General features: G+C 39.4%; 1 protein-coding gene across 2 annotated transcripts in view; it reads left to right on the forward strand.

Annotated features, from left to right (window-relative positions):
• pik3c2a (phosphatidylinositol-4-phosphate 3-kinase, catalytic subunit type 2 alpha) overlaps positions 1 to 23,989 on the forward strand; it is a 44,933-nt gene that overhangs the window by 14,663 nt on the left and 6,281 nt on the right. For both annotated transcript variants that reach the window (XM_085282936.1, XM_085282937.1), the window contains exons 3-23: positions 2,762 to 2,859; positions 4,141 to 4,301; positions 11,790 to 11,910; positions 13,025 to 13,136; positions 13,280 to 13,359; positions 14,281 to 14,344; positions 14,762 to 14,908; positions 15,020 to 15,053; positions 15,291 to 15,531; positions 17,395 to 17,517; positions 17,631 to 17,798; positions 18,095 to 18,212; positions 18,793 to 18,935; positions 20,377 to 20,568; positions 20,696 to 20,789; positions 20,952 to 21,046; positions 21,183 to 21,363; positions 21,469 to 21,573; positions 22,765 to 22,857; positions 23,456 to 23,585; positions 23,834 to 23,970. In XM_085282936.1, coding sequence (XP_085139062.1) covers positions 2,762 to 2,859; positions 4,141 to 4,301; positions 11,790 to 11,910; positions 13,025 to 13,136; positions 13,280 to 13,359; positions 14,281 to 14,344; positions 14,762 to 14,908; positions 15,020 to 15,053; positions 15,291 to 15,531; positions 17,395 to 17,517; positions 17,631 to 17,798; positions 18,095 to 18,212; positions 18,793 to 18,935; positions 20,377 to 20,568; positions 20,696 to 20,789; positions 20,952 to 21,046; positions 21,183 to 21,363; positions 21,469 to 21,573; positions 22,765 to 22,857; positions 23,456 to 23,585; positions 23,834 to 23,970 — 2,637 coding nt within the window. The remainder of the gene's footprint in view (positions 1 to 2,761; positions 2,860 to 4,140; positions 4,302 to 11,789; positions 11,911 to 13,024; positions 13,137 to 13,279; positions 13,360 to 14,280; positions 14,345 to 14,761; positions 14,909 to 15,019; positions 15,054 to 15,290; positions 15,532 to 17,394; positions 17,518 to 17,630; positions 17,799 to 18,094; positions 18,213 to 18,792; positions 18,936 to 20,376; positions 20,569 to 20,695; positions 20,790 to 20,951; positions 21,047 to 21,182; positions 21,364 to 21,468; positions 21,574 to 22,764; positions 22,858 to 23,455; positions 23,586 to 23,833; positions 23,971 to 23,989) is intronic.

Consider the following 23,989-nt stretch of genomic DNA (forward strand, 5'->3'; position numbering starts at 1 on the left):
TTCCTTCACGTATGCGGAAAGTAAAACATATGAAAATGTGATCACTCAGTACTTTTCGGGTTACAGAATTGACCCTTATTTATTTATTTATTTAGTCAACCTTGATAATTATGTTTTGTTCAGACATACCATGTTGACAGATTTGCTACTATTCTCCAGTAGAGTAATGTGTAGATGATAATACGGTATTTAAGACAAAGTTTGACACCAAAAAAACTGCAGGGCAGAAACCCACTCTACTTCATCCCTGCAGGGATTTTCGGTCCCAAATTTTGGCCTTGGGTCCTCTACCCGAGACCTGGGAGCTTGATGGTCCTGCACAGTATCTTTACAGAGGTCTCAGAGGTTGTTCCTGGGATCTGTTGGAGGCACTTGCCTATCTTGGGAGTCATTGCACCGAGTGCTCCGATTACCACTGGGAGCACTGTTGCCTTCCCCCTCCACATCTTCTCGAGCTCTTCTCTAAGCCCTTCATACTTCTCCAACTTCTTATGTTCCTTCTTCCTGATGTTGGTGTCATTTGGTATCGCTTCGCTCTATCACTACAGCCATCTTCCTCTGTTTGTCTACCACCACTTTGTCCGGTTGGGTAACCATCACCAATTTTCCGTCTGTATCTGGAAGTCCCACAGGATCTTAGCTGGGTCATTTTGGACCACCTTAGGGGGCGTATCTCATTTTGATCTCAGTCCTTCCAGGCCATATTTGGCACAGATGTCTCTGTATACTATGCCGGCCACTTGCATTCCATGTATGTCCTGCCAGCTAGCATCTTGCACCTTGCTGTTATGTGCAGGACTCTCTCAGGGGCAACTTTACACAGCCTGCACCTGGGGTCTTGCCGTGTGTGGTAGACCCCAGCCTCTATGGATCTTGTGCCCAGAGCTTGTTCCTGTATTGCCATGATTAGTGCCTCTGTGCTGTCTTTCAGTCCAGCTTTGTCCAGCCACTGGTAGGATTTCTGGATGTCAGCTACCTCCTCTATCTGCCGGTGGTACATACCGTGCAGGGGCCTGTCCTTCCATGATGGTTCCTCCCCTTGATCCTCTTCTTTCTTGGGTTTCTGCTGCCTGTATTCACTAAGCACATGGTCAGTTGTGACAATCTTCCTGATGTACTCCTGGATGTTTGTTGTCTCATCCTAGACAATGATTGTGATACTCACAAGTCCCCAACCCCTCTCTCCTTCCACTTAGTGTACAGCCTCAGGGTGCTGGATTTGGGGTGGAAACCCTCTGTGCACGGTCAGGAGCTTCCTTGTCTTGATGTCAGTGGTTTCCATCTCCTCCTTTGGCCAGCCTATTATCCCAGCAGCGTACCTGATCACCGGCAGGGTGTAGGTGTTGATGATCTTGTTCTTACCATTCAGGTGACTCCTCAGGACTTGCCTGACCCACTGCAGGTACTTGGTGGTTGCAGCTTTCCTAGCAGCCTCTTAGTGGTTCTCATTTGCATGTGGGATCCCCAGGTACTTGTAGCTGTCCTCAATGTCTGCAATGTTGCCTTCCGGTAGTGCAATCCAGTCAGTTCTGACTACGTTCCATCTCTTTGTTACCGTATGTTTGTTTGTTTGTTATTATTTTTGCTCGTTTATATGTTCATTAATTTTTTAATTTGCATTGTTTAATTATTCAGTCATTACACAAGTCTTGCGTGATGACTTCCATAAAACCCACAAGACTTGATCCAGGAGCAGCTCAAGAAAATCTGAAAAAAAATTCCCATAAAAGGAATTGTGTGGGTTAAATTAGCAGGACATTACAAGCTGTAAAAAAAAAAAAAAAAAAAAAGAGAAAAAAAAAGCTAGTTGTCCAGTTTTATTGTCATCAAAACATAGAAGCTCAGCTCCATACTCCCCACCAAGCTCCTCAAAAAACTGGATTCAGAATTCCTCAGAAGTCTCTGAATGGAGAACCAAACTCTTATTATGGCATTTAAGATATTTCTTTCATCCCTTTTCTTTCTTTCCCTTCCCACAGTCCTCAGACTTCTTTGGGAATTATGTCAGAGTCACAGATTTCCAACGCATGACTGAGCACTTTATTTAGACCGCCTAGAGCCTAGCACCGGAAGGGGCAGGACCCTTTCACTTCTCATTTCCTGTACCACAGGAAGTGCATTCCTCAGCTGCTGGCAGTCGAACCACAGTTAAGAGCACAGTGTAACTGTGAGTTCCCGGCACTGGGCCAGCCTCCAGGAATCTTGGAGTAACTCCCAGTGGGCTGTCTCAGGATTTGGGCTGTGAGTGACAGAGCTGGATCAAGACAAATTTAGAACTCTCACTTCTTAAAATTATTTTGAGATTAAAAAAGAAAAAAATTGTGTGTAAGAAATATCCAGTTCAGCTGTTGTCATGTTTATTTTGACTTGAACCAAACTACTGCTTGACCATAGGTTAAGAGGCAGCAGCATAAAATAGCTGGGAAACTATATAGGCATCAAGCTTTTGCCATTGCTGACATGTTCATTCCCTGTAGGATTCATAGCTCTGAGCTGTCTTTAATCAAACTGCCCTTTCAATAGTCCACCACCAACAATCAACACAAATCACCGTGAAGACCTTTAGCATTGCTAAACCTTAGCACCTTTACACTGATATATGGAGATTTTAATTGAACGTACTAAAAGCGAATGCCACTGAAGCCATACCCCCGCTGCTTTCTTTGTGCCCTGCTTGTCTTTTGAAATATGTAGGTAGGTTATTCATGTTTTATTCTAGTTCTCTGACTCGGTATCTACATGTTTGACTGTGCTCCTGTAGGAGAAGGGAAAAGGAAACGCTCTGGTAAAGAATGACGCCCTGGAAGAACAGGATGCACAGAACCTGGAGATCGTTGCCTTCTGTGAAGACATAGCATCGTAAGAACCCTCTTCTTGCCATTGCCTTTCTTATATGCTTAAATATAAACATGAAACAATTTATTAAACCGCTCACAAAGTCACGTTTCACATACCACAGGATCTTCACAAGTTGGAGCCATTAGTTCTACTGATAAGTTAAAACGGTGTAAATGATGGATGTAGAGAAATGTATGAATGTAGGGAGATGTTACTCGTTTGCAGTCTCAGTTCTTCGCCATATTGGTTTTCAGAGCAAAAGAATCACTATCTTTGGATGAAAGAGTGGAGCCACAAGTCAATAGTTAAGTTTAAGGGGAGTCCTTGTAGGCTACTGCTACTTTTGTCGAGACACCTGTCTGTTGAAGGATCCATTCACCCTCCTCATAGTTTTTATAAATGAAACGATCCACAGTGGCCAAAGGCTTCTTTTTTTTTTGTTCCAGGCTATAAATACACATTTTTAGTTAGGCATGTGGGATTCTGTCAATTTTAAGATAGTCTTAAGTGACATTTACACTAACTGCAGTTTTTTGCCCTTGGATGTTGGTTTCATTTTTTTTTTTTTTGATCCAAAGGCTGCCCCTTTAGTGCGGCCTGTAGGCAGTGAAGCACACAGCCACAGAAATTACTTTTAGTTGGTTGTAACTGCCTAAAAAGATGCTTTTACCAAATATAGAATTTCATGCATGCATTTGCTTAATTGCATGGTTTCAATTCTCTTCATTGCTTGAGGCTGTACAGAATTTCTCACTCCGGTAGTTATTTTGGGTGGAGTAAAGATGACGCTCTGCTTGGAGAATCCATTTTCATTGTGTTAATAAAGTCAACACCCACTGTCGTTTGCCAAACAACTTCCCTGCATGCTTGTGGGTCAACAAATGGTTTGCATGGATTCTGTTGAGAGAACATGGTGGGGGGGTAGGGGGGGCATTTTCATAACATTGTCGGTCAACATCAGACACTTACAGATGACTAATTTGAGGCCTTATGGAAGCTTCTTGGGACTGGAGAGTAATTGGTTTTCAGTGATTTTATAGGATCTTTTCCATGTGTGTAATCATAATGTGCTATTCAGATTTGCTCTCCTTTCTCCCCTCCATCCATTTTTCCTGTTACACTGCCCATCCTGCATTTAGTAGTCTCATCCAAGCCAGCTGATTCATATGCTTGGCTTGCCTTGGCTTCCCCTAATGTATTTTCACTGGCCAAGTAGACCAAAATATGAATAGCAGAAAGTGCTGTACGTTTGTATTCTGATTTTTTTTTTCTTTATTAACATTTTTATTCTCCCCCTACCAGCCTACGTTCCAAATTCCCTCATGATGACATTGCAACCAACCCTGGCTTCGTCCTTAGCCCTGTCATTACCCAGAGAAATGGTGGTGGTGATAATAGCTGTTCTGTCAAGGTTTCTATCGAAATCTCTGATTCTCAGCAGCCTGTAACCTTCACCTGTGACGGTAAGCATCTGAACAAAGTCAGAAATTGTCTGTTCTATGAGCCGTGTTTCAATCAGTTCTTTACAGGATGAAAGGACAGAATATGTGCTTGATACGTCACGTGATACAAATGCCACTATGAAGGAACCAAAGAGGTGTCAAGTTTGTTTTAGCTTATTTGTTGGATGCACCCCTATTTGATCTCAAACTGTTCTAAAATTGTTGCATAATAACCTGTTAAGAAGCCCAAAGAGTTTGCTGTTGGTGCAAAAGAACAAAAACAAAAAAACTACTGTCATAAATCCAATTTATACACTCGCACATCTCCTTACTGCAGGGGGTCCATAGGCAATGTCTTTGTTAGTCAGAAAGCTGAAAAACTGGTGATGATTCAAACCTGTGGTTCAGACTCTTCAGACAATTGCTTGATCCATTCTTAGCGACTTTCAAAACAGTGCTTCCTGGTGCAAAATGCCAAATTCCTGTACGGATGGGACACCACGTGAATTGGCTAAAAAGGAAACTTGTGCCTCTTTGCCTTTAAGAGCGAGCAGCTCCAATTTCAGATAAGAGAGCTCTGAAGGAGGAAACAACATTCACAGTTGCCAAACTCTTCGCACACACATTTTTCTTTTCATTTTTTTTCTGTCGTGGGAATTATATTATGTTCCTTTTCCACACAGATAAAGGTTTGTGCCCTCACCATTCAGTAGCCATGTTGGGCAAAAGGAAGTGGAGTTAGTTTTTGTTGTGTTTTTTTTCCCTCCTCAAGGTCCTATTAAGGATTTTGGTTTAGTTCCCTGTTTATTTGGGGAGCTGTAATTGGCTAACCCCTCCTTATTCACATACAAATCTACAACCGCTCTGACTGACATGTCTTTAAGGATCTGAAGCCAAACACACTGGAGGCTGTCAGGCAGTCCACTGCGCTCTTTTGTTGGACATGTTATTCCAACTGTGTGACCAAATTCACCACTGTCTGGGTCTTTGAGGATCTGTGTGTGAGTGTATATCTAGATTATTTTGCATCTTACTGTCTGTGTCCATACCTGGAAAAAAAACCATGATGCTTGTTTCGTTTTAACACCAAACATATTTTCTTAGACATAGACAAGTTCTCAGGCCTTAGTGTGTACATATATATTACTTATGACATAGGCACCACTCTGAAAAGCCCAGTTCAAAATCAAAAAACCTATGAGAAATGTATTTAATACTTTTTTGCTTTTTGTAGGTTCCTGCTTCTTATCATAGTTTACATTGTCTTCCCAGTCACTTTCTAAATAGGGTTCTTTTGTCCATGAGTGATGTCTTTTTCATTAGTTCAACTCAAAGCTAACCCTAAACCTTTCTCAGTGTTGCTCTTCATTCACCCACTTTTTGGTCTTGTCCTTTTTTCAGAAACTACAAATTAAAAATGCCACATGAGAAATTTTTCCCATCTACTCTGCACCTTCTTGTCTCCATCTTTTTCAGTTTTTTCTTTTCTTCACACATTCTATTTGATCTTCATCTTCTCTTATTTATCACCCAGTAGCTCATCTTTTATCTGTTGTGGAAGCCTCAAAATTTTGTGACTTTGTTAGTGGTGCATCCACTTGCAGCTGATTTTCTTATTATAAATGAAAGTGTATTTTATTAAAAACAATGTTTGTGCCCTTCTGAAATCTTTGACTGTGCTCATATTGTAGAGAACAGGCCGACAGAGAAATAACTGATTGTTGTAAAGTTTGGCTGTGAACTGCTGCTGCCTTCTCAGGGATTCCTTACATACTGTGGCTGAAGAGGGAAGATGGAAGAGAGTGAGAAGGGGAGGAAGCAATACATTTAAGAATTACAAAAGAGGATGGAGCAAAAAATGTGACAAGCTAAAGGGAGTAAAGAGATGATTTATAAAGGAGAGAAACCAAAGAATGATATTTATGAAGAAACTCTGTGCCAAAGGTACAGACTTCGCGTAAGAGAATGAGAATTGCTTGAAGTGAGAAGTAAATGTGTAGAGAATGACAGAAGTGAAATTCTAAGACCCGGGTTGTCGTCTGCTGCTGGGAGGGTGTTGGAGAGGCGACAACACCATGTTTCTTAAATCTTTCACCTACAAAAAAAAAACCTCTGTCAGAAAGAACTTTTAATAGGTAACGTCTAACTAAACTAAAATGCAGAAATCAAACTGGCTGTGGCTGGAATGGGAATTGGCACCTAGAAGTCTAAGCCCATAGTACTCAACCGGAAAAGGGTGGAGTACCCACTTGGAGTTGGGAATAAGTTGCCAAGTGTAGTTTAAGTATCTCAGGGTCTTGTTCAAGAGGAAGGGAAGAAGGAGCAAGAGATTTACAAATCGATTGGTGCAGCATCTGCAGTAATGAGTGCGATGTACCGGTCTGCTATGGTGAATTGATGCTATAGATGTACTCTTCAATCTGCATTCCCACCCTCACTTTTGGCCACGGCCTGTGGATAGTGACTGAAAGAATAAGAGCGTGGATACAAGCAACGGAAACTGGTTTCCTCTGAAAGCTGTCAGGGCTCTCCAGTTGAGGTTGTTTGGCCCTCTGCCTAGGATGCCTCCTAGGTCAGGTGTGTTAGGCATGTCCCACTGAAATGAGGCCCTGGGTTAGACCCAGGACACACTGGTGACATTACATTTCTCAGCTGGCTTGAGAATGCCATGGTGTTCGCCCCATAATAGCTACAGGAGGTGGCTGTGGAGATGGGCAGTCTGGAGGTCTTCTTAGGCTGCTGCCCCCATGGGACGGATGGATGGCCTGAAATTCTTAGTATCATAGAATCACTAATACAGTATGCTTTAATTATCAACTTTAAACTCTTCCACTTTCTGTTAGTTTTAGCATGGTACTTTTCTTCTTATTGTGGTTTTCCCTTTGCTGTTGTGGGCCTCTTTTTCTTTTTTTCTTCTTCTTTTTTTCCCCCTCTTTGATTCTCTCTGACAATTGGACTTGTTACAAAAATATAAATCTCTATTTCCTCTCTTCACACCTTTCCGATCTTTGCCTTGTAGATTTAACAAGTGTAGAGTGACTTCTGACCCTCTTACTCGGATTCTACATAAAAGGGATTTGACATGCACTGTAACAAAAAGTAACTTTTGTTGGTCTCACTTTGTTTTCAGTTCTGTGCGCGTGCGTGCATGTGCACTAAATCAACCATTAATATTTTTGTTCGAGTGTGACTCCACCAACACCATTCCCCAGTCATGTGTGAAATGGTTAACATGTGATTTTGGAATGTTCTCCTCTTGTAACTGGTGCCCTCAAATATGCCCGCTGGGAATTCCTTTTTTTGTTATTCTCTTTTTATTAAACAACCTATATAAACACAAATAATCCAAAATAAACATATAATCAAGAACAGACGTAAATAAAAAAATAAATAAATAAAAATAAGAAAAACAGACGGGTGTACCCTCTAGTGTGTATGTACTCGCACACACATATTCACTCACACACCCATATTCTTAAGCATACATACACATACCTACTTACATATGTGTTCACTTGTAGTCTCATACATACTAACATATACATATAAACACATAACGATTCAGAAATGTGGCATATATAGTTACAGAGATTCAAACAAGATCGGGTCTCCTTAACCGGATGTAGTGTTTCCATTTACCCCAAATTTCACTAAATATATCAAACTGGAGTCTTTTAATGAAGGTAATTCTTTCCATTTTAAACATCCCATGTACAGTCTCATGCCAATCACCCAGTGATGGAATTTTCGCACTAAGCCATTTCTTGGTAATAATTTTACGGGCAGCCAAACTCAGGATACCATACAACTGCTTAGACATTTTATCTACATTTACTGAGTATAAATATCCAAACAAAAGTTCGTCCCAATTAAAGGGAAGCTGCATACCAAAAATAATCTGCAACTCAGAGTGGATCAATACCCAAAAAATGTTGATCCTTGGGCAAGACCAGAACAGATGAAAATGTTTTACTCCTTGGGCCCCACAATTTCTCCAGCAATTAGAGTGATTAAAATAATGTTTACTTTGTGCAGGGGTAATAAAAAACCTACAGATACTCTTCCAACCATAACATCTCCATGTATTAGAACTTGAAATTCTCCACTGAAAAGCGCACTGCTCATACCAAATGTTATCTGATATTGCTATATTTGTTTCATTTTCCCATTTTTTTTTTGATGTAGGTAGTATTCCACTTCTTAACCTCTTGTATACCCTTGTACAATCTTGAAATCACCTTAAGGCCTGTGTCAGCCTGATAAGCCTTGACAAATATACTCAGAACAGGTAAAGAAAAAAGATCTGTTCTCTTAGGTATAAAATTATATAGATGATGCCTAATTTGTAAGAACCTAAAAAAGTCCGTTTTACTTAACTGGTATTGATCTTTTATTGATTGGAAGTCCCTAAGAATTCCCTTATCGTAAAACATACAATATGCCGTTAAACCTTGTCCAGACCATTTTTTATATCTTCCGTCTAATTCATTAGGTAAAAAATCACTGTCAAAAGCGCACCATCTTAAAATCCTAACCTCTTCAATCCAATCATTCTTATTAAGAAATTGTAACCAGAGTTTTAAAGGTAGGTTAATCCATTGGTTTCCTTGATGAATTTGTTTTTTAATAAGTGTCACATCCCCTAGAATTGCCTGAATTGGAGAATCTTTTAAGGTCACTGTTTCTAGTTCTTTCCATCTCGCTTGATAATCTACATTACACCAACACACTAATGTCCTCAATTGAGCAGAAATATAATAGTCTTTCAAACATGGGAACCCCAACCCTCCTTTGTCTTTAGCCAACTGAATAGTTTGGTACTTAATCCGTGGTTTTTTCCCCTGCCGTATAAACCTAGAGATTATTTTGTCCCATTCCCGAAATTGTTTGTCAGTTATTTCTACAGGGAGTGTTTGGAATAGGTAGAGCATCCTGGGCAAGATATTCATTTTAACTGTATCTATACGTGATTCAAAATTTAAAAATGGTAATAAATTCCATCTTTTAATATCCTCATTTATTTTATAACTTAAAGGATTAAAGTTTGCATTGTATATCTTAGACAGATCTTTAGTAATATTTACTCCAAGATACTTCATCTGCTCCATTTCCCATTTCAAATTGGCTTTAGCCTTAATTTCATAATTGGGCTCATAGTTAAAAGTTAATATCTGAGTCTTCGATATATTTAGTTTATAACCTGATATTGAACTAAAGATCTCCAGAAGTGACAATAGCTTGGGGAAAGTAGTGTTTGGATTTGTCAAATAAATTAAAATATCGTCAGCAAACAAGGAAATCTTATGCTCTCGACCCCTAATCTTGACTCCAGTAATAGTATTGCTTTGTATTACACTTTGACTCAGGGCCTCTATGAAGAGAGCAAAGAGTGAGGGGCTTAGAGGACAACCCTGACGTGTCCCTCTCTGTAGGTTAAAAACATTTGAAAGCGCCCCGTTAACTTTGATTCTTGCCTTTGGTGATTTATATAATGCTTGTATAATCCTGATAAACGATTGATGGAATCCGAATTTATCCATGACTTTGTATAAAAATTCCCAATTAACCCGATCGAAGGCCTTTTCTGCATCTAAGCTCATAAGGACCATCTGAATTTTATTTTTCCTAACATAATCAATAACGTGTAGTGTTCGGCGAACATTATCTTGCGTTTGTCTCTGCTTAATAAAACCAGTCTGATCCAAACTAATTATCTGAACAAGAATATTTTCAATTCTTTTGGCAAGAATGTATGTAAATATCTTAAAGTCCTGGTTAAGAACACTAATGGGGCGGTAATTTCCACAGTCAAGCCTGTCCTTTCCTTCTTTAGCTATTATAGAGATAGAAGCCTCATTCCAAGATGGGGGAATTACTCCCGTCTTTAAAATATAGTTGAATGATGTTCTCATCAAAGGAATAAGTACCTCTTTCATTTCTTTATACCAGTCTGATGGGAATCCATCTGGGCCTGGGCATTTATTCGGTTTCAATTTTGTAATAGCTTTTTTAATTTCAAATTCAGATATGTCCTTGATTAGGGTTATATTCTGTTTTTCATTCAACTTTGGTAAGTCGAATGAATCTAAAAAAGATATCATACCTTTAATATCCACTCTAGGTTGTGTATATAGTTCTTTGTAGAATTTTAGGAAGGCTGACTGTATATCTTCAAGTTTATACACAATGTTATTTGTTTGAGGGTCCTTTATTTTATATATTGTATTTTCTAATTGTTGTTTTTTTAATTTATAAGCCAGTAATTTAGCAGATTTGCCTCCTACCTCATAGTATCTTTGTTTTAAAAAAACCATATTTTTTTGTATTTCACTTGAAAAAATTTCATCGATTTCGTTTTTCTTCTTTTGTATTTCTAATTGTAAGTTTGTAACTGCGCTTATTTTATGGGCATCTTCAAGATATTGTAGTTGTGTCTGGAGTTTTCTTAAATGCTCATTTCTCTTCTTTTTTAAATTAGCGCTGTAACCTATGAGTTTTCCTCTTATCACTGCTTTTAGGGCGTCCCATAGAATTCCATTACCAGTTCAGAATACTTCCAAAATGAGGCATAGTCTGTGTAATTGCATTGTTATAAAATGCTCTTGTAGCACATATATGACCACCATTGCCACACAGGCATTGCAGTGCTTGCTTAAGCAGCAAGAAAAGCCTCACCATTCCTCCAAAGGGTGGAGGGTGGTGTGTTATTGCTTTAGGCAGGGGTGGTCCAGCTCCGTGTGTGTCAATATGAACTTCTTTTAAGTAACCTGAGCATGTGTGCTTAATCCAACGTCTAGATGTTTCTGTGTGTGAAGAGTCTGTGTCTGTCTTTTTATCTGTCAGCCTGTGTTTACGTATATTCAGTGTGCTTAAAAACTCAGTTGAAGAAGGTAAACAGCAGAATAATCTGCTGTGTGTCAAGTTACGCTCTCCACCTAAGCTTCGCTTGGCCTGATACATCAGGTATCGTAGGACACGCAAATGCCTAGAATCCCCCTTAATATCATTTCACAGCGTTCTGCGGTAATGCCTTTGATTCGAGAACTGGTTTGATTTGAAATATGAAACACGAACTGTTCAGAACCTGGGAGGATGTGTTTTGTGGTTAGAAAGGAATTTTGATCACTATAAGATTTAGAGTTCAGTTCCTACACCTGCAAAAACAGCTTTTTAACAGCCTCAGAAACGTATTGTGGTCAAGTCTCACAAAAAAAGCAACATTGGAACTGGCTATTTACCTTTTAATCTTTCTAATTCAAATTAGTCTTTTTTTTGTTTGTCAGGTATGCTGTGGTGAATTGTTTTGAGAATGCTCCAAATGTATTTTTTAATGCTAACCCAGTAGGTCGTGTGCTCAGCTTTGTTCCATAATTACCTTTTCCTCTCCATCTGTTGATCTTTCCATCTTTTGCCTCTGCTCCACGTTTACCTCTCTTTCATGATTACCTTCTTCTCTTTTCTTCATTATTGTCTCTGGATAATTCTCATACCTTTTTTTTTCTCCTTAAGTGAGTTCTCCAGTGGAGCTGTTGATCAGTCAGACTCTGTGCTGGGTCCATGATGACTTGGACAAGGTGGACTTCTCCAGCTATTTGCTCAAAGTCTGTGGCCGGGAGGAGGTGCTGCAAAAGTGAGTATTTCTAATACACTGGCATGTGAGAAGCCACTTCTCCCAGGAGTTTCTAATAAGTTTATTTTCTCATCCATTTTTTTACTCTCTTTCTCAGTTTCTCTCTTTCATCTCTTTGTCTGTGAGTCTCCTATCTTGGCAACGTGTTTAATCTGTCATCATCAGTTGCTGGCTAAATTAATGCTGTGTTTGTTGCACGACCGTTTGCTGGAATAAAGCTTAATAATCTTGCACTGGCTACACTCAGAACTACGATACCATTTACTGTAAAATCATTATGTATGTAACCATCACTTTATACTTTTAAACATATGTTGTTTAAGTGCTTGTATTTTTATTATGGATTACATCTTTGGATTATTGGAATTTATAGTAAGCTAGCAAGGAAAACTTTTACTGTATTAGAAAAAAATACGCGTCTGGTATCAACATGTGTTTTAAGACCTTTAAGGAGAACGGTAACTTGTTTTGACCAGCACCATATCCCACTTGATAATATGATCCTACAGAGTTTACCAAAAATACAGTTTTCAGAGTTTTCATCAAAAATGGATAAAAATATGTGAGGTACCAGTGCTTGTTTTTGTCACACAGACACAGTTTTGTTATTGAAACAGAGATTTGGATTCTTTAAATATAAAAGGAATCTTTTTTTTTTCCCCTTTAGAATCTGACACTGCGAGTATAAAAATACTGATTTATTTATTTTGTTTTTAACAGAGCTTACAAATGTTTTTTAGCCCTGAACATTAAATATGTCTATCTTCTGTAGTTAAGAAATTATCGTGGTTAAAAAATGCTGGGGAAAAAAAGTGCAAAATTTCATCCCACCTCTGGGATGAAATTATTCTTCGAGGGTCTGTAACTCTGTCACTGGCATTGATTGATTTTGTTTTCATTGAATGGCCCATTTGCTAAAAATAGGCACAAATATAAGCAAATATTATTTTGTCTTTTAGAGAAATGTATACACCATCAGTGGGTTAACCCCTTTCTGTTAAAACCTTCCTTTAAAATGTTTTCAACAATTGCTCTATAATATTAACATATAATTGTTTGTTTTTTCTTTTCTTTTTTGATTTAAACCCTTTTTATCTGTCACTACGTGCCACAGTAAACACAGCCTGGGCAGCCATGAGTACGTTCAGAACTGCAGGAAGTGGGAGAATGAGATCACATTACAACTGCTCTCTCACTCAACTATGAGAAGGGACTTGGCACGCACTGTGAGTTACTCTGTCATCCTATCATATGGGCTCCTTACCCACTCCTGAAAACCAACAACATGCAGTCTTCATATGGTAAAATCGTGTTTTGACTGATATACTTTTGGTTGATAGACTGTTGCTGTTTTCCTTCTTTTACTTAGGCAGAAGATGACAAGTCTACCATAAACTTAGAGAAGCACCTGGGCCTGGTGGAGAGGCCTTTTAAGGAGAATGTCACAAGGTCTGAGCATCCTACATTAGTTAGAAATGTCACAAACAACTTCAGAACAAGCAGACTTAGTATTCCATTTTCAGTTGATGATTAGTCCTGTATTTTCACTCCTACTGTTATTTTACTTATTTTAAATCCTCTCTTGGCTCTTTCCAGAAAAGTTAGATGTGATTAAAAAAATAATTGAAGCCTGCCTTTAAAAAACCCCAGAAGAAACATAAACTCTACCTGATATTAATTTGGCTTTCTTTCAAAGTCTACTTCTCCTCTGGGTGGCTTCCACTGCTGCTGCTATTTTTAGACTGCTCCCTGGGAGTCTCTTTCTCACCCCTTTTTTACTGTGCACTCTGCCATTCTGCACTCTGGTTCTCAAATGTATGCCAAGAGCAAATATACATTCATCAAATGGTGTTGAAAATTTAGTCCCCAGCTCTGAATGGAGCACTTTTCAGCAGCTTTCATTCAAAGAGAAGAAGGCAGCACTGTGATGATGTTGCCTATGTAATTTCCTGAGGTGTCTAAGGGAGAAGAACTATAGCACTTGTCAAACATGACTCATTGAAAACAAATATGATTTTTGTTTTGTTTTTTTCTTGTTTTTTTGCCACATAAGCACAGTTGTCCCATCTTGCTCACCAGACTTGTATCCCTACTACTTCATCACGTTCCCCAAAATGGAAATTAAGTTGAAAGGTAATGGTTTTAAAACAGTGGAGGGACACACAAGCAGAATGTTCACAGAGCGATCTAGAAATGGCAGCTGCACTAAAAGCAAAAGTCAGCAAGAAGATTGTCTTGATGGAGGGATTCGCCAAATTTAAATCACATGAGGTTCATCTGTTTTTGGAGGGGGATTTTTTTGTGTCTTTTTCAATGTCTCTGATTCAAGAACTGTTTGATCACGCCTAATATCTGTGTCTCTTCATGAAGACAAGGTCTGGCTGATTATTTGGAAGGCTATCACAATCAAGTCAACATCTGTCTACAGAATGAGGTACGTGCAATTAGAGAAAATATTGTTAAATGATTAGGATGGTAGTTTGTTTAAAAAAAAAAATTCAAAGTTTAGTCTAATAAAAACTAATAATGTCGTAAAATACCCCAAACATTGTTTTCAAATTCCCTGCCCATTTTTGTGTCTGTTGAAATGTGTGTTAGTAAACCAGGTCATTCTTGGAAGGCAGTTTTCTACAAAAATGTTTTTCAGCCATTGCTTGTTGTTGTGAGTTAATTGAATGCAGCCTGAATGGGGGAGTGAGACAATACAACCCTAAAACTGGCATGTTGCTGATGAGTGCTTCAAGATGTGTTTGAGCTACCTTCTCCAGAACGAAATAATGTTTACTAAATGATGCAATTTTAGCATGCAGAAGTTTGTTGCTGTACTAACCTGCTCTGTGTCTCTGTTTAGAGTACCCAGTATAAGACAGTGGATCGGCTGGTGCAGACTGTAAAGAACATGTGCTGTGCTTTAGATGAGGTGGAGACCCAAGCCATCACAGAGGCAGTCAAAAGACTAAGACACTCTGTCAATTTACCCAGGACACGCTCACCCATGGTTCGTTCTTCATATATCCTTCACACACACACACACACACACACGCTAGCTCATTCATACCATTGCTTAGTTTCATTTGCCTTTCTAAGACCAACATGCTTTCCTTTCTAGATGGGATTGACATCATCTGGCCAGTCATCAAATGGTAAGTTCTATAAATAATATACAGTGAGACTCAAACAGCTCAGCTCAAAGTTCTTTGTCACCCCTTACGATGAAACAGCTTTTGTTGAAAAGTGTTACAATTTTGGCAAATTATTTGCAGTCTAAGGAAAATGAAGTTAAAATCATGTACTGTGTTTGCTCTCCCATCTATAATACACTGCAACAGTGAGCTGTAGATGCATTGTTAATAACATATTGACCTAACATGGATCCACAGGTCTCACCAGTCCTGTGGAGGAAAGCATGGCGTTGCTAACACAGGCCATCTATGACCTGGCCAAGCTCTACCTGCGCTCCTTCTCCTCTCCATCCTCCTCCTTCCACTCCCCTCCATTGCCCCAGGTTACCGATGAAGACGCTGTGGAAGTGAAGAGAAGCAAAGAAGCTTCTGGCACCACAGACCACCTTCAGTTCACACTGTTTGCCTTGCACGGCATACCAGCCAACTGGGTCAGCAGGTAAGCAGTCAGTGGATGAATGCAGATCTGAATATAAACATACTGGGTGGGGTGATTATATTTATGCGGGACACCTATTAAATCTACATGTTTTGGGTGTTTGTAACAAACTAACTCCTGCTTGCTGATACAGTAGGTCACACTTTACAAAGTACAGATCTCTCATTTTCATCTGCATTTTCTTTGTTATAATCCAGTTGCTGGTCATTTGTGCATACAGCTGAAAGCCACATGAAACCTGAAGTTGAAAGTTTGTTGCAACAAAACATTTTATTTTCTACCAAACCTTATCAAGGCTGCTGTTTTGAACAACTTTATTCTTTCCTGTAGGATAATTAAAACTTTTAGGTAAGAACAAATGGATGAACAATCACCCACTTGCTTGTCATTATTAGTACCACCCACACTTCACCCAGTTTTACTTATGCAAGATAAGATCAAAGAAAGACAGAAGGTGGTGGAAAGCAGTTTGAAACAAATTTCCCACGTGTGGGACTAATAAAGCTTATCTTATCTTATCTTATCTTATCTGAAGTTATAATTGCTTCATTTTGCAGGTGCATGCAATGCTTACAAGAACAAAGAAGCGATAAATACTCTTTTAGCAAATAGCAATATAAGATTCAACAAATGTGGTGTTATAGAGTAACAATTTGTTTAGCAGCTAGGAATGAGGAGCATATTTCATTGGTGCCAGAATAAGCAGTAGTCACTTAAACTGTACTGTCACAGAATGTCTTGTTTTCTTCTACTAAACAAATGGCACTGGTGTTGCTCCCCGTGTCTTATTTTTCCATGCCAGTGTCCAGTTTCAGTGCGTCTGGAACACAGTTGAACCGAATTTTCTGTTCCCAGCTCTGTCACGCATTGGTGAACAGCATCAGGGCGTTTCTGACAAGCCCCCTCCACGTTAGGATCTCTAAAGATCTGAAAAGAATTTGTATGCTCTTATCAAAGAAAAAAGGAGCTGTAACCCTGACAGTAAGACGGGAAGAGTTTTTAATCTATCATTTTGGATTGTTGCAGTGTGCCTTCAATAGTAATTTTCTGGTCATCCGTTTAGGCCTTTTATAAAGAGAGGAACTGTCTAATAACAGGCCTGTTTACTCTGGTTTGGCCTCTTCCAGCAGCTGTTTTAAGCCAGCACCAAACATTGCTGCAGTGACAGTTATTCCGAGGATCCCTCCAAAAATATTTATAGCAGAGGGACACAGTGATTCCAATATTTCTGGTCCCAGATTAGTGGCTAAGTATGTTTGTGTTGTGGTGTTATACCAGTGCTGCCTTACTGAAGCTGAGCGTTTGGCATTGTTGTTGCTAGCATGTCCTCCATCTGGAGTGTCAGTAGAAGCCAGCATATTGAGACACCACAGCTAGTGGTAGAGCTGCCAGCACAGATGGCTCTGAGCAGCAGATCAGGCTGATTGTAGTGAAAATACATTATCAGTTTTCTTTTCTTTACATGTATATTTTATTTATTTAGTATACAACAGAATATGGTCTGCATCAGACTCAAGGTCATTACTGAAAACGCCAATTAGATTGTGTTGGAGACAGGACATGTGGCATCCACTCGACACCTTCAATTTCAATCATTGCCATTCAAATTTACATTCTCTCTGTTAGGTAGAAAAGACATGCTCTGGTGTACGTGTGGAAATCACTTTTTGAAAACAGACCTGTGTGAAAAATTAAATACTGGATGACTTTTTTTTTTATACCTTTATTCTAGCAACATGCCATCAACAGACTACTAGAGTTCTACTAGATAGAACTCCGTGTTTTGCCCAATGTTTTCTGTGTTCAGTAGAATATGCAGTTAGTTGTGGACAAATAACCACACGTTTTCTGGGGTTGTTTCAGTTACGAGAAGTACTTCCTGGTGTGTTCCCTCACCCACAATGGCAAGAACTTGTTTAAACCAGTCCAGTCCAAGAGAGTGGGCACGTATAAGAGCTTCTTCTACCACATCAAATGGGATGAACTGTAAGTCTTTCCTTTTCAGTGTACTTAATTCACTTTCTTTCTCTGTTTTTTCAAACAATAATGTAATATTATTGTCTGTCCATGCTGCTGACACTGCTTTTTGTCTGTCCAAGGATCAATTTCCCCATAGCAGTAGCTGTGCTCCCACTGGAGTCCATACTGAGCCTGGCTCTGTTTGGGGTGCTGAATCAGAATGCCAGTGGCTCCCCAGACTCAAACAAGCAAAGGAAAGCCCCAGAGCTGCTGGGCAAGGTCTCAATGCCACTCTTTGATTTCAGACGGTGAGGAAAGAAGAGCAGCCGGTAAAGGCTGTACCTATGTTTTAATGTTTTTCACTTATTTTACCTAGTATGTTCATATTAGTTATCACACGTTCTGTATTATTACATGTTATTTTAATCACTAAAAGTAATCGATGAAAGTAAAGGAACTTTTACTTTTTTGAATCTCTAAAACAAAAAATATAAAAAAAATTAGCAAGCCAGAAATTAACATTAAAGGATCATAAAACTTTATATTCTTGCCATTCTTCTTAGGATTGCTTGCTCTTGTTGTTTATTGCCGACTGTTTTTGCAGAGTGCTTGCTAGGGGCACCCGACTGTTGTGTCTGTGGACGTCTGCCCAGGGAGCAGCCGCTGCTGCCAGCTCTGCAGGCAGCCGCAAGAGGGTACCAACAGAAAGAATCGTACTGCAGGTTGGCAACAACATTAGTGCAGACTTCTTCCCAACTATCTTTTTTCTTTTTTTTTTTTTAAGTTTCCATTTTTGATGTATTTTCTTTGTAGTGCAAATCATTACATCTTATTTATTTTATCTTTTTTTTATCACAAATGTTCTTTGGAAACATGATTGCATATGATTGGTATTAGCACTGCTGTTCATGATGCTGAACTAAGTCATTTTACATCAAATACAAAGAACAGTGTGTTGGATTAACATATAGTACATCTGTAGTTGTTTACAACCAACTGGACACATTTTAAGTCAAACAGGATCATCACGTTTAGTAGAAAATCTGTTGCCGGCAATGACTGCCTAAAGTATTGGACCCCTAAACATCAACAGACACTTTGTAGCTTTCCTGGTGATTGCAGACATCTTCAGCTTTTGCTTGTTGAGAATATCTTTAAAAGACAAGTAGATACTGGTGTGCAAGTTCCTCTGCAGAAATATGTGAGGTTGCTGTACACCTTGATTCAAAATTTCTTTCCGCTTAAAAATTTAGTCCTATTAATAAACTGAGCCCTGCTCTGGTGTTTTTTTGTTACCTTCAGGTGAACTTCCCCAACTCACCAGTGGATGTTTTGTATGTTGGACCCAAAGAAGCCCCCAGCCCTGAGCCCCACACACTGGAGGAGCTGGACCCTGACCTCCGACGAAAACTGGAGAAAATTTGCAGCCGAGCTTCCAATTTTGGGTAGGAGATTATTCCCTGTGTTTTTCTAAAGTATAAGGGAAAGATTGTAATGCAGAATTCAGAAGTATTTAACAGTTAATGTATCAGCATTTTGCGGTGTCAAATAAAAGCACTGATATCAGTTAAAACCACTAGAGAGCGAGTCTTGGAGTTACTCAGCCTGATGCACGTAACAGATGTTATTCAAGAGGCTCAAAGCAACTACTGCATTTAATAACTTCTCAATTTTTGTAATTATTTTGTCTTCATATGTCCAAAATCCAACAAAACCCAATATTCTTTTTATTAATTTTTTCCTTGTTTTTTTTTTTCTTTTCATGCAAATGGATAAATGACTCTAAAGCTTATAAATAGGATGTGTAAGGCAGTCTTTGTAATAGAATTCACCTCATCAAATTTAATGTATACGCTTTCAAATTCTAATCGTTGCCCTTTTGATGCCAGTTAGGCTTGTACTAGACTTGCAGTGCTTGGGGTTATGAGAGTTTAAAAAGATATGCACAGAAAGAGTATTTCTAGTTAAGTCTCCCATTAAGCAGGCAGCTTTTTGGCTTTCTTTCAGGCCACCTAAAATCCATTAGACTTAATAGATTTAAGAAGGGATTTTAAAAAGATGCTGCTGACTTTGCCAGCCACAGTTCCCAGTACATGCCTCTCTGTTGTCTGCTCCAGCGTGTCTGTGTTCATCCAGCTGCTACGGGCCCAGTTAAATGCTCTCTTATGCCTGCTGCCAGCCAAATCTCCTCTCCACGCTGCCAACATCCGCGAGACTCAACCGGCACTTTAACGCAGAGCTCTCTCTCACTGGGCTCTCACCGCCTGTTTGCTGTCCTGTCCATTCATTTCTGTAGCCTCTGTGGACACAGGGCTTGTGGAGCCACATCAGTGCTTATTTAGCGGGAGCTGTCTTTTTTGTGTGTGCAACACTCCTTTACTCCCTGAAGCAGGCAGTTTAATTGTTATTTACTACTGGAAGGTCGGGGTCAGGTACAAGTTGGAGTTTTTTATTTGAGGGGTCAGGGGGGGAGGGGGGGAGTAATCTCCAGGATTTGGGTTTAAAGCAGAGCATCAAAAAGTGATTTAGTTGTCTTTCAGGGACTAGCAGTCGACCTTAGTGAAACATGCGACAGATATGTAACCATAAAAGGAGGAAGTCCTTCCAATTTGTGTTCAGTTTCCTGTTTAAACGTGCATTGCAACTATAGAGATTTTATTGCTCGCTTTGCATTATGTAGGATTCTGCTGAAAGGGCCCAGTCTCTGTTTTAAATATCACTTTTGAGTCTTTAATAATTTTGAGATTTCTGAGTTTTGAGATGTCATGACCAAATCTTTTTAAACACGTGTGTAACTCAAAAACTTTTGAGTTGAAGTCTTTCTTTTAATTTTATGTAAACAGCATTTAGACATATCCCCCCCCCCCCCTCCTCCTTTGTCCCCAGGCTGAAGCGAGCAGACCACCAGCTGCTGTGGGACCATAGGCTCCACTGTCGGAGGGACCACCCCAGCAGCCTCCCTAAGGTACTGGCCAGTGCGCCCAGCTGGGACTGGGCCAGCATGGCTCATATTCACTCCCTGCTGCACCACTGGCCCACCCTGCCCCCCGTAACAGCGCTGGAGCTACTTGACTCAAAGTACGGCGTGAGCTCAGTACTTAGACACACACAGATTTTTACAAATACAAAAATTCCTTACTTATATAAAGGAGGATAGAATGTGTGCGTTGTCTCCCATCTCTCATTGTAATGTATGTTTGTGTAGGTTTGCAGATACTGAGGTGAGAAGCGTGGCTGTTAGTTGGATTGAGAAGAGCAGCGATGATCAGCTGGCTGACTACCTGCCACAGCTCGTACAGGTATAGCTATATGTACAAAGGTCTGCACTAAAATATGTGCTTTACATCCACTTTAAATCTATTTATTCCCTCTTTATTAAAATTCTTTTTCTCATGTGCTCACTCACAATTCCTTCAGTTAAAATTCAAAGTCTGTTTTTTGTTTCCTCATATGCCCACCAGGCAATAAAGTTTGAGTGTCACCTAAAAAACGCCCTCGTCATGTTCTTGCTGTCCAGAGCACAAGGCAACATAAACATAGCACACTACCTCTATTGGTAAGTGTACAGCCAAAAAATAAATAAAAATTACAATCCTAAAGACTTTAAGAACATGTATATGAGAAATCATGTGATAGATGTGAAGAAAATGTATTTTAAAAAGTGGTCATCACCATATCTACAATGGTTGCAGGCTGCTAAAGGATGCTGTGCAAGATTCCACCTGGGGACAGCGCTATGAGCGGGTGCTGGGTGTCCTGCTGTGTCTGTGCGGAGCCAGGCTGAGGGCAGAGCTGGAGAAGCAGACTCACTTGGTCACGCTGCTGGGAGCCGTTGCTGAGAGGGTCCGACAGGCTGGTGGATCTACACGACAGGTTAGCATGTGCACATGTGTGTTCGTGCGTGTGTTAAAGGCCATGTAGAATGTCCTTTCTAAACGTGTATGTGTATTTACCTATCTGCATGTTTGCGTTTGTTAGGTTGCACTCCAGGAGGGCCTTGAAAACATTCAGAACTTCTTTCAGAGGAACAGCTGCCGACTGCCCCTCAGCCCCAGTCTGGTGGCAAAGGAGCTAAACATTAAGGTAACACACACAAACACAGTTAAACAATTATCTGAAACCATTAGCTGTACCTGAAGAAAAAGGATTGCGCTCTATGCATTAACTATGCGTTGTTTAAAATTGTATCCAGCTCAGCAGACCTTTTACACTATACTGACTATATCTGATGACAAAATTATCAAGTGTAGAGAATAAATAAAATAATCGTTTAATGGAACCAACCACAGAGCAGGAATAGAAGAAAACCTCAACTGAATTTTGCTGCTGTAAATGTTTCAGTTCAAACAATTGAAGAAATGAGCTTCTTAAGTTACAACTTGAACAAAATATAAAGCATGTGAACAAATGTTCCAAAATATTACAGAGATGGTTATCATGGTTAATGAGATCCCCTAAATGATGTATTTATACTTCTGTAAATGCTGTACTCTTCTAAGTAAGAGGAGGATCACTGCTTGGCACAATGGGAATTGTGAGAGATGAGACACAAAGGATTACATTTGGTGACTCATGCTGCCTGCCTCCATCTGCACATTTTAGCTTTCAGCTTTGCCAGCTATAAGTTAATTTGCAATTAAATATAAATTTATATTAAGTTTTACATCCATGGCTCTCAAAGTTTGGTCTTTGTTAACATTTTCTGTCCTCTTGAATGCAAAAAGGACAAAATGTACTACTGTGCACATTATGATTTGATGAAGAAGTCCTGAACCGGACTAATTGTAGCCACTCTCTTCCACCAACCACTGCACAATAAAGCTTTCTAGCACTGGTAAATGTAGCTTGTATTAAGAAATGCTACAGCTACTTTCTCTTATGGTATCAACTACAAACCACGACAAAAATGACAGCTGCCAGTGTGAGCCCCCATCCTGTGAGCCTTAATCAAAACCTTGCTGTACCTTTTATATAGCTTGTATGATTTATGCAGGCATGATTTTTCACAATTTAAAAAAAATTAATATATAAGTGTCTTTACATTATTCAAAGTCCTTACTTTGTTTATCCTGCTGAAGTTACTGGATGATAACATTTCAGAAAATGCTAAATGTTCACAGGCTGTCTTTTCCGAGTAACATGCAGGTTTAAAAACATCCTCGAATAAATCAAAACCGTAGAGAAATCACTAATCACTAAATCACTTTGGGATGTGTCTCGGAAGACAACATAACAGTGTGATGTAATGCAGAGGATATTGCTGTTTGTGTGTAGGCCTGTTCCTTCTTCAACTCCAACGCTGTTCCCCTCAAACTGGCATTGGTCAACGCCGACCCCTTGGGAGAAGAGATCAATGTTATGTTCAAGGTAGTGTATGCGCAGACACACAATCACACACGCCCAATGTAAAATGCTGAAAATGAGTACACTGATCAGCAAGTCAAACAACGCCTGAGAACAGGTTCGAGTGTGTCTTTCATGCATGTTTCCATGTTTTATGAGTGGAGCCCACAGTAGCACACAAACATGTTGTAACTGTTTACATAGTCTTGATATGAACACTGCACCCCCTGGTGGCTGAAGTTTAAACCAGCCAGTAATTGATAGATACAGTTTACTCAAACAACAAATGCAAAATGAAGTGGCTTAATAAAAAAACAAAATAATGTATTTTTAAAAAATTAAATATCTCAACAGAAAAAGAATAACAAAACAAATGATTTGATAATTAAAGTGCCTCAATAAAATAAAAATGGGTAAAAATAATATGTAATTACTCTTGTGTATAGTGTGCTTACTGTAAGAAACAGTGCAAGGTATTTAAATAAATACTATACTGAACTAAAAAATGGAGTGCTAAGGATTCTCTGATTGACAAATTTTGTAAAGACTTATTGCACAGAGTAGAAAAGATTCCCTATGTGTGTATAAACTAGCTCTCTCTTGATCTACCTGCATGCATCAGGTCGGAGAAGACCTGAGGCAGGACATGCTGGCTCTGCAGATGATTCGCATCATGGACCGAATCTGGCTGCAGGAGGGTCTAGACCTCCGCATTGTAAATTTCAAATGCATCTCCACTGGCAAGGACAAAGGTAACAGACAAGCACATAAAGACACACTCCCGTCAGTCGGCTTTAAATATCCATTTACAAACCAAGCACACATGTGTACTAAAAATACTCCTACACCTTTTTGTCTGTTTAATCTGAAATTGCTCCTAGCATTATTAGAAAGCATTCCTGCCATGTAGCTAATTTGTTGAGTAAACCAATTACCACATTTACAGTTAAATATACTATATAGCCAGTGTAGTGTTAATAAAAGATTTGCTGTTGTGTAGGTATGGTAGAGTTGGTGCCTTCTTCTGACACCCTCAGAAAGATCCAGGTGGAGTACGGCGTGACAGGATCTTTTAAGGACAAACCACTGGCAGAATGGCTTCGCAAGTACAACCCCGCTGAGGATGAGTATGAGAAGGTGATACATATTCTCATGA

This window comes from Mchenga conophoros, linkage group LG7, assembly GCF_057382185.1.
Source record: "Mchenga conophoros isolate Kocher_MC1m ecotype Shallow Benthic linkage group LG7, M_conophoros_male_GT1.1, whole genome shotgun sequence".
Classification (NCBI taxonomy): domain Eukaryota; kingdom Metazoa; phylum Chordata; class Actinopteri; order Cichliformes; family Cichlidae; genus Mchenga; species Mchenga conophoros.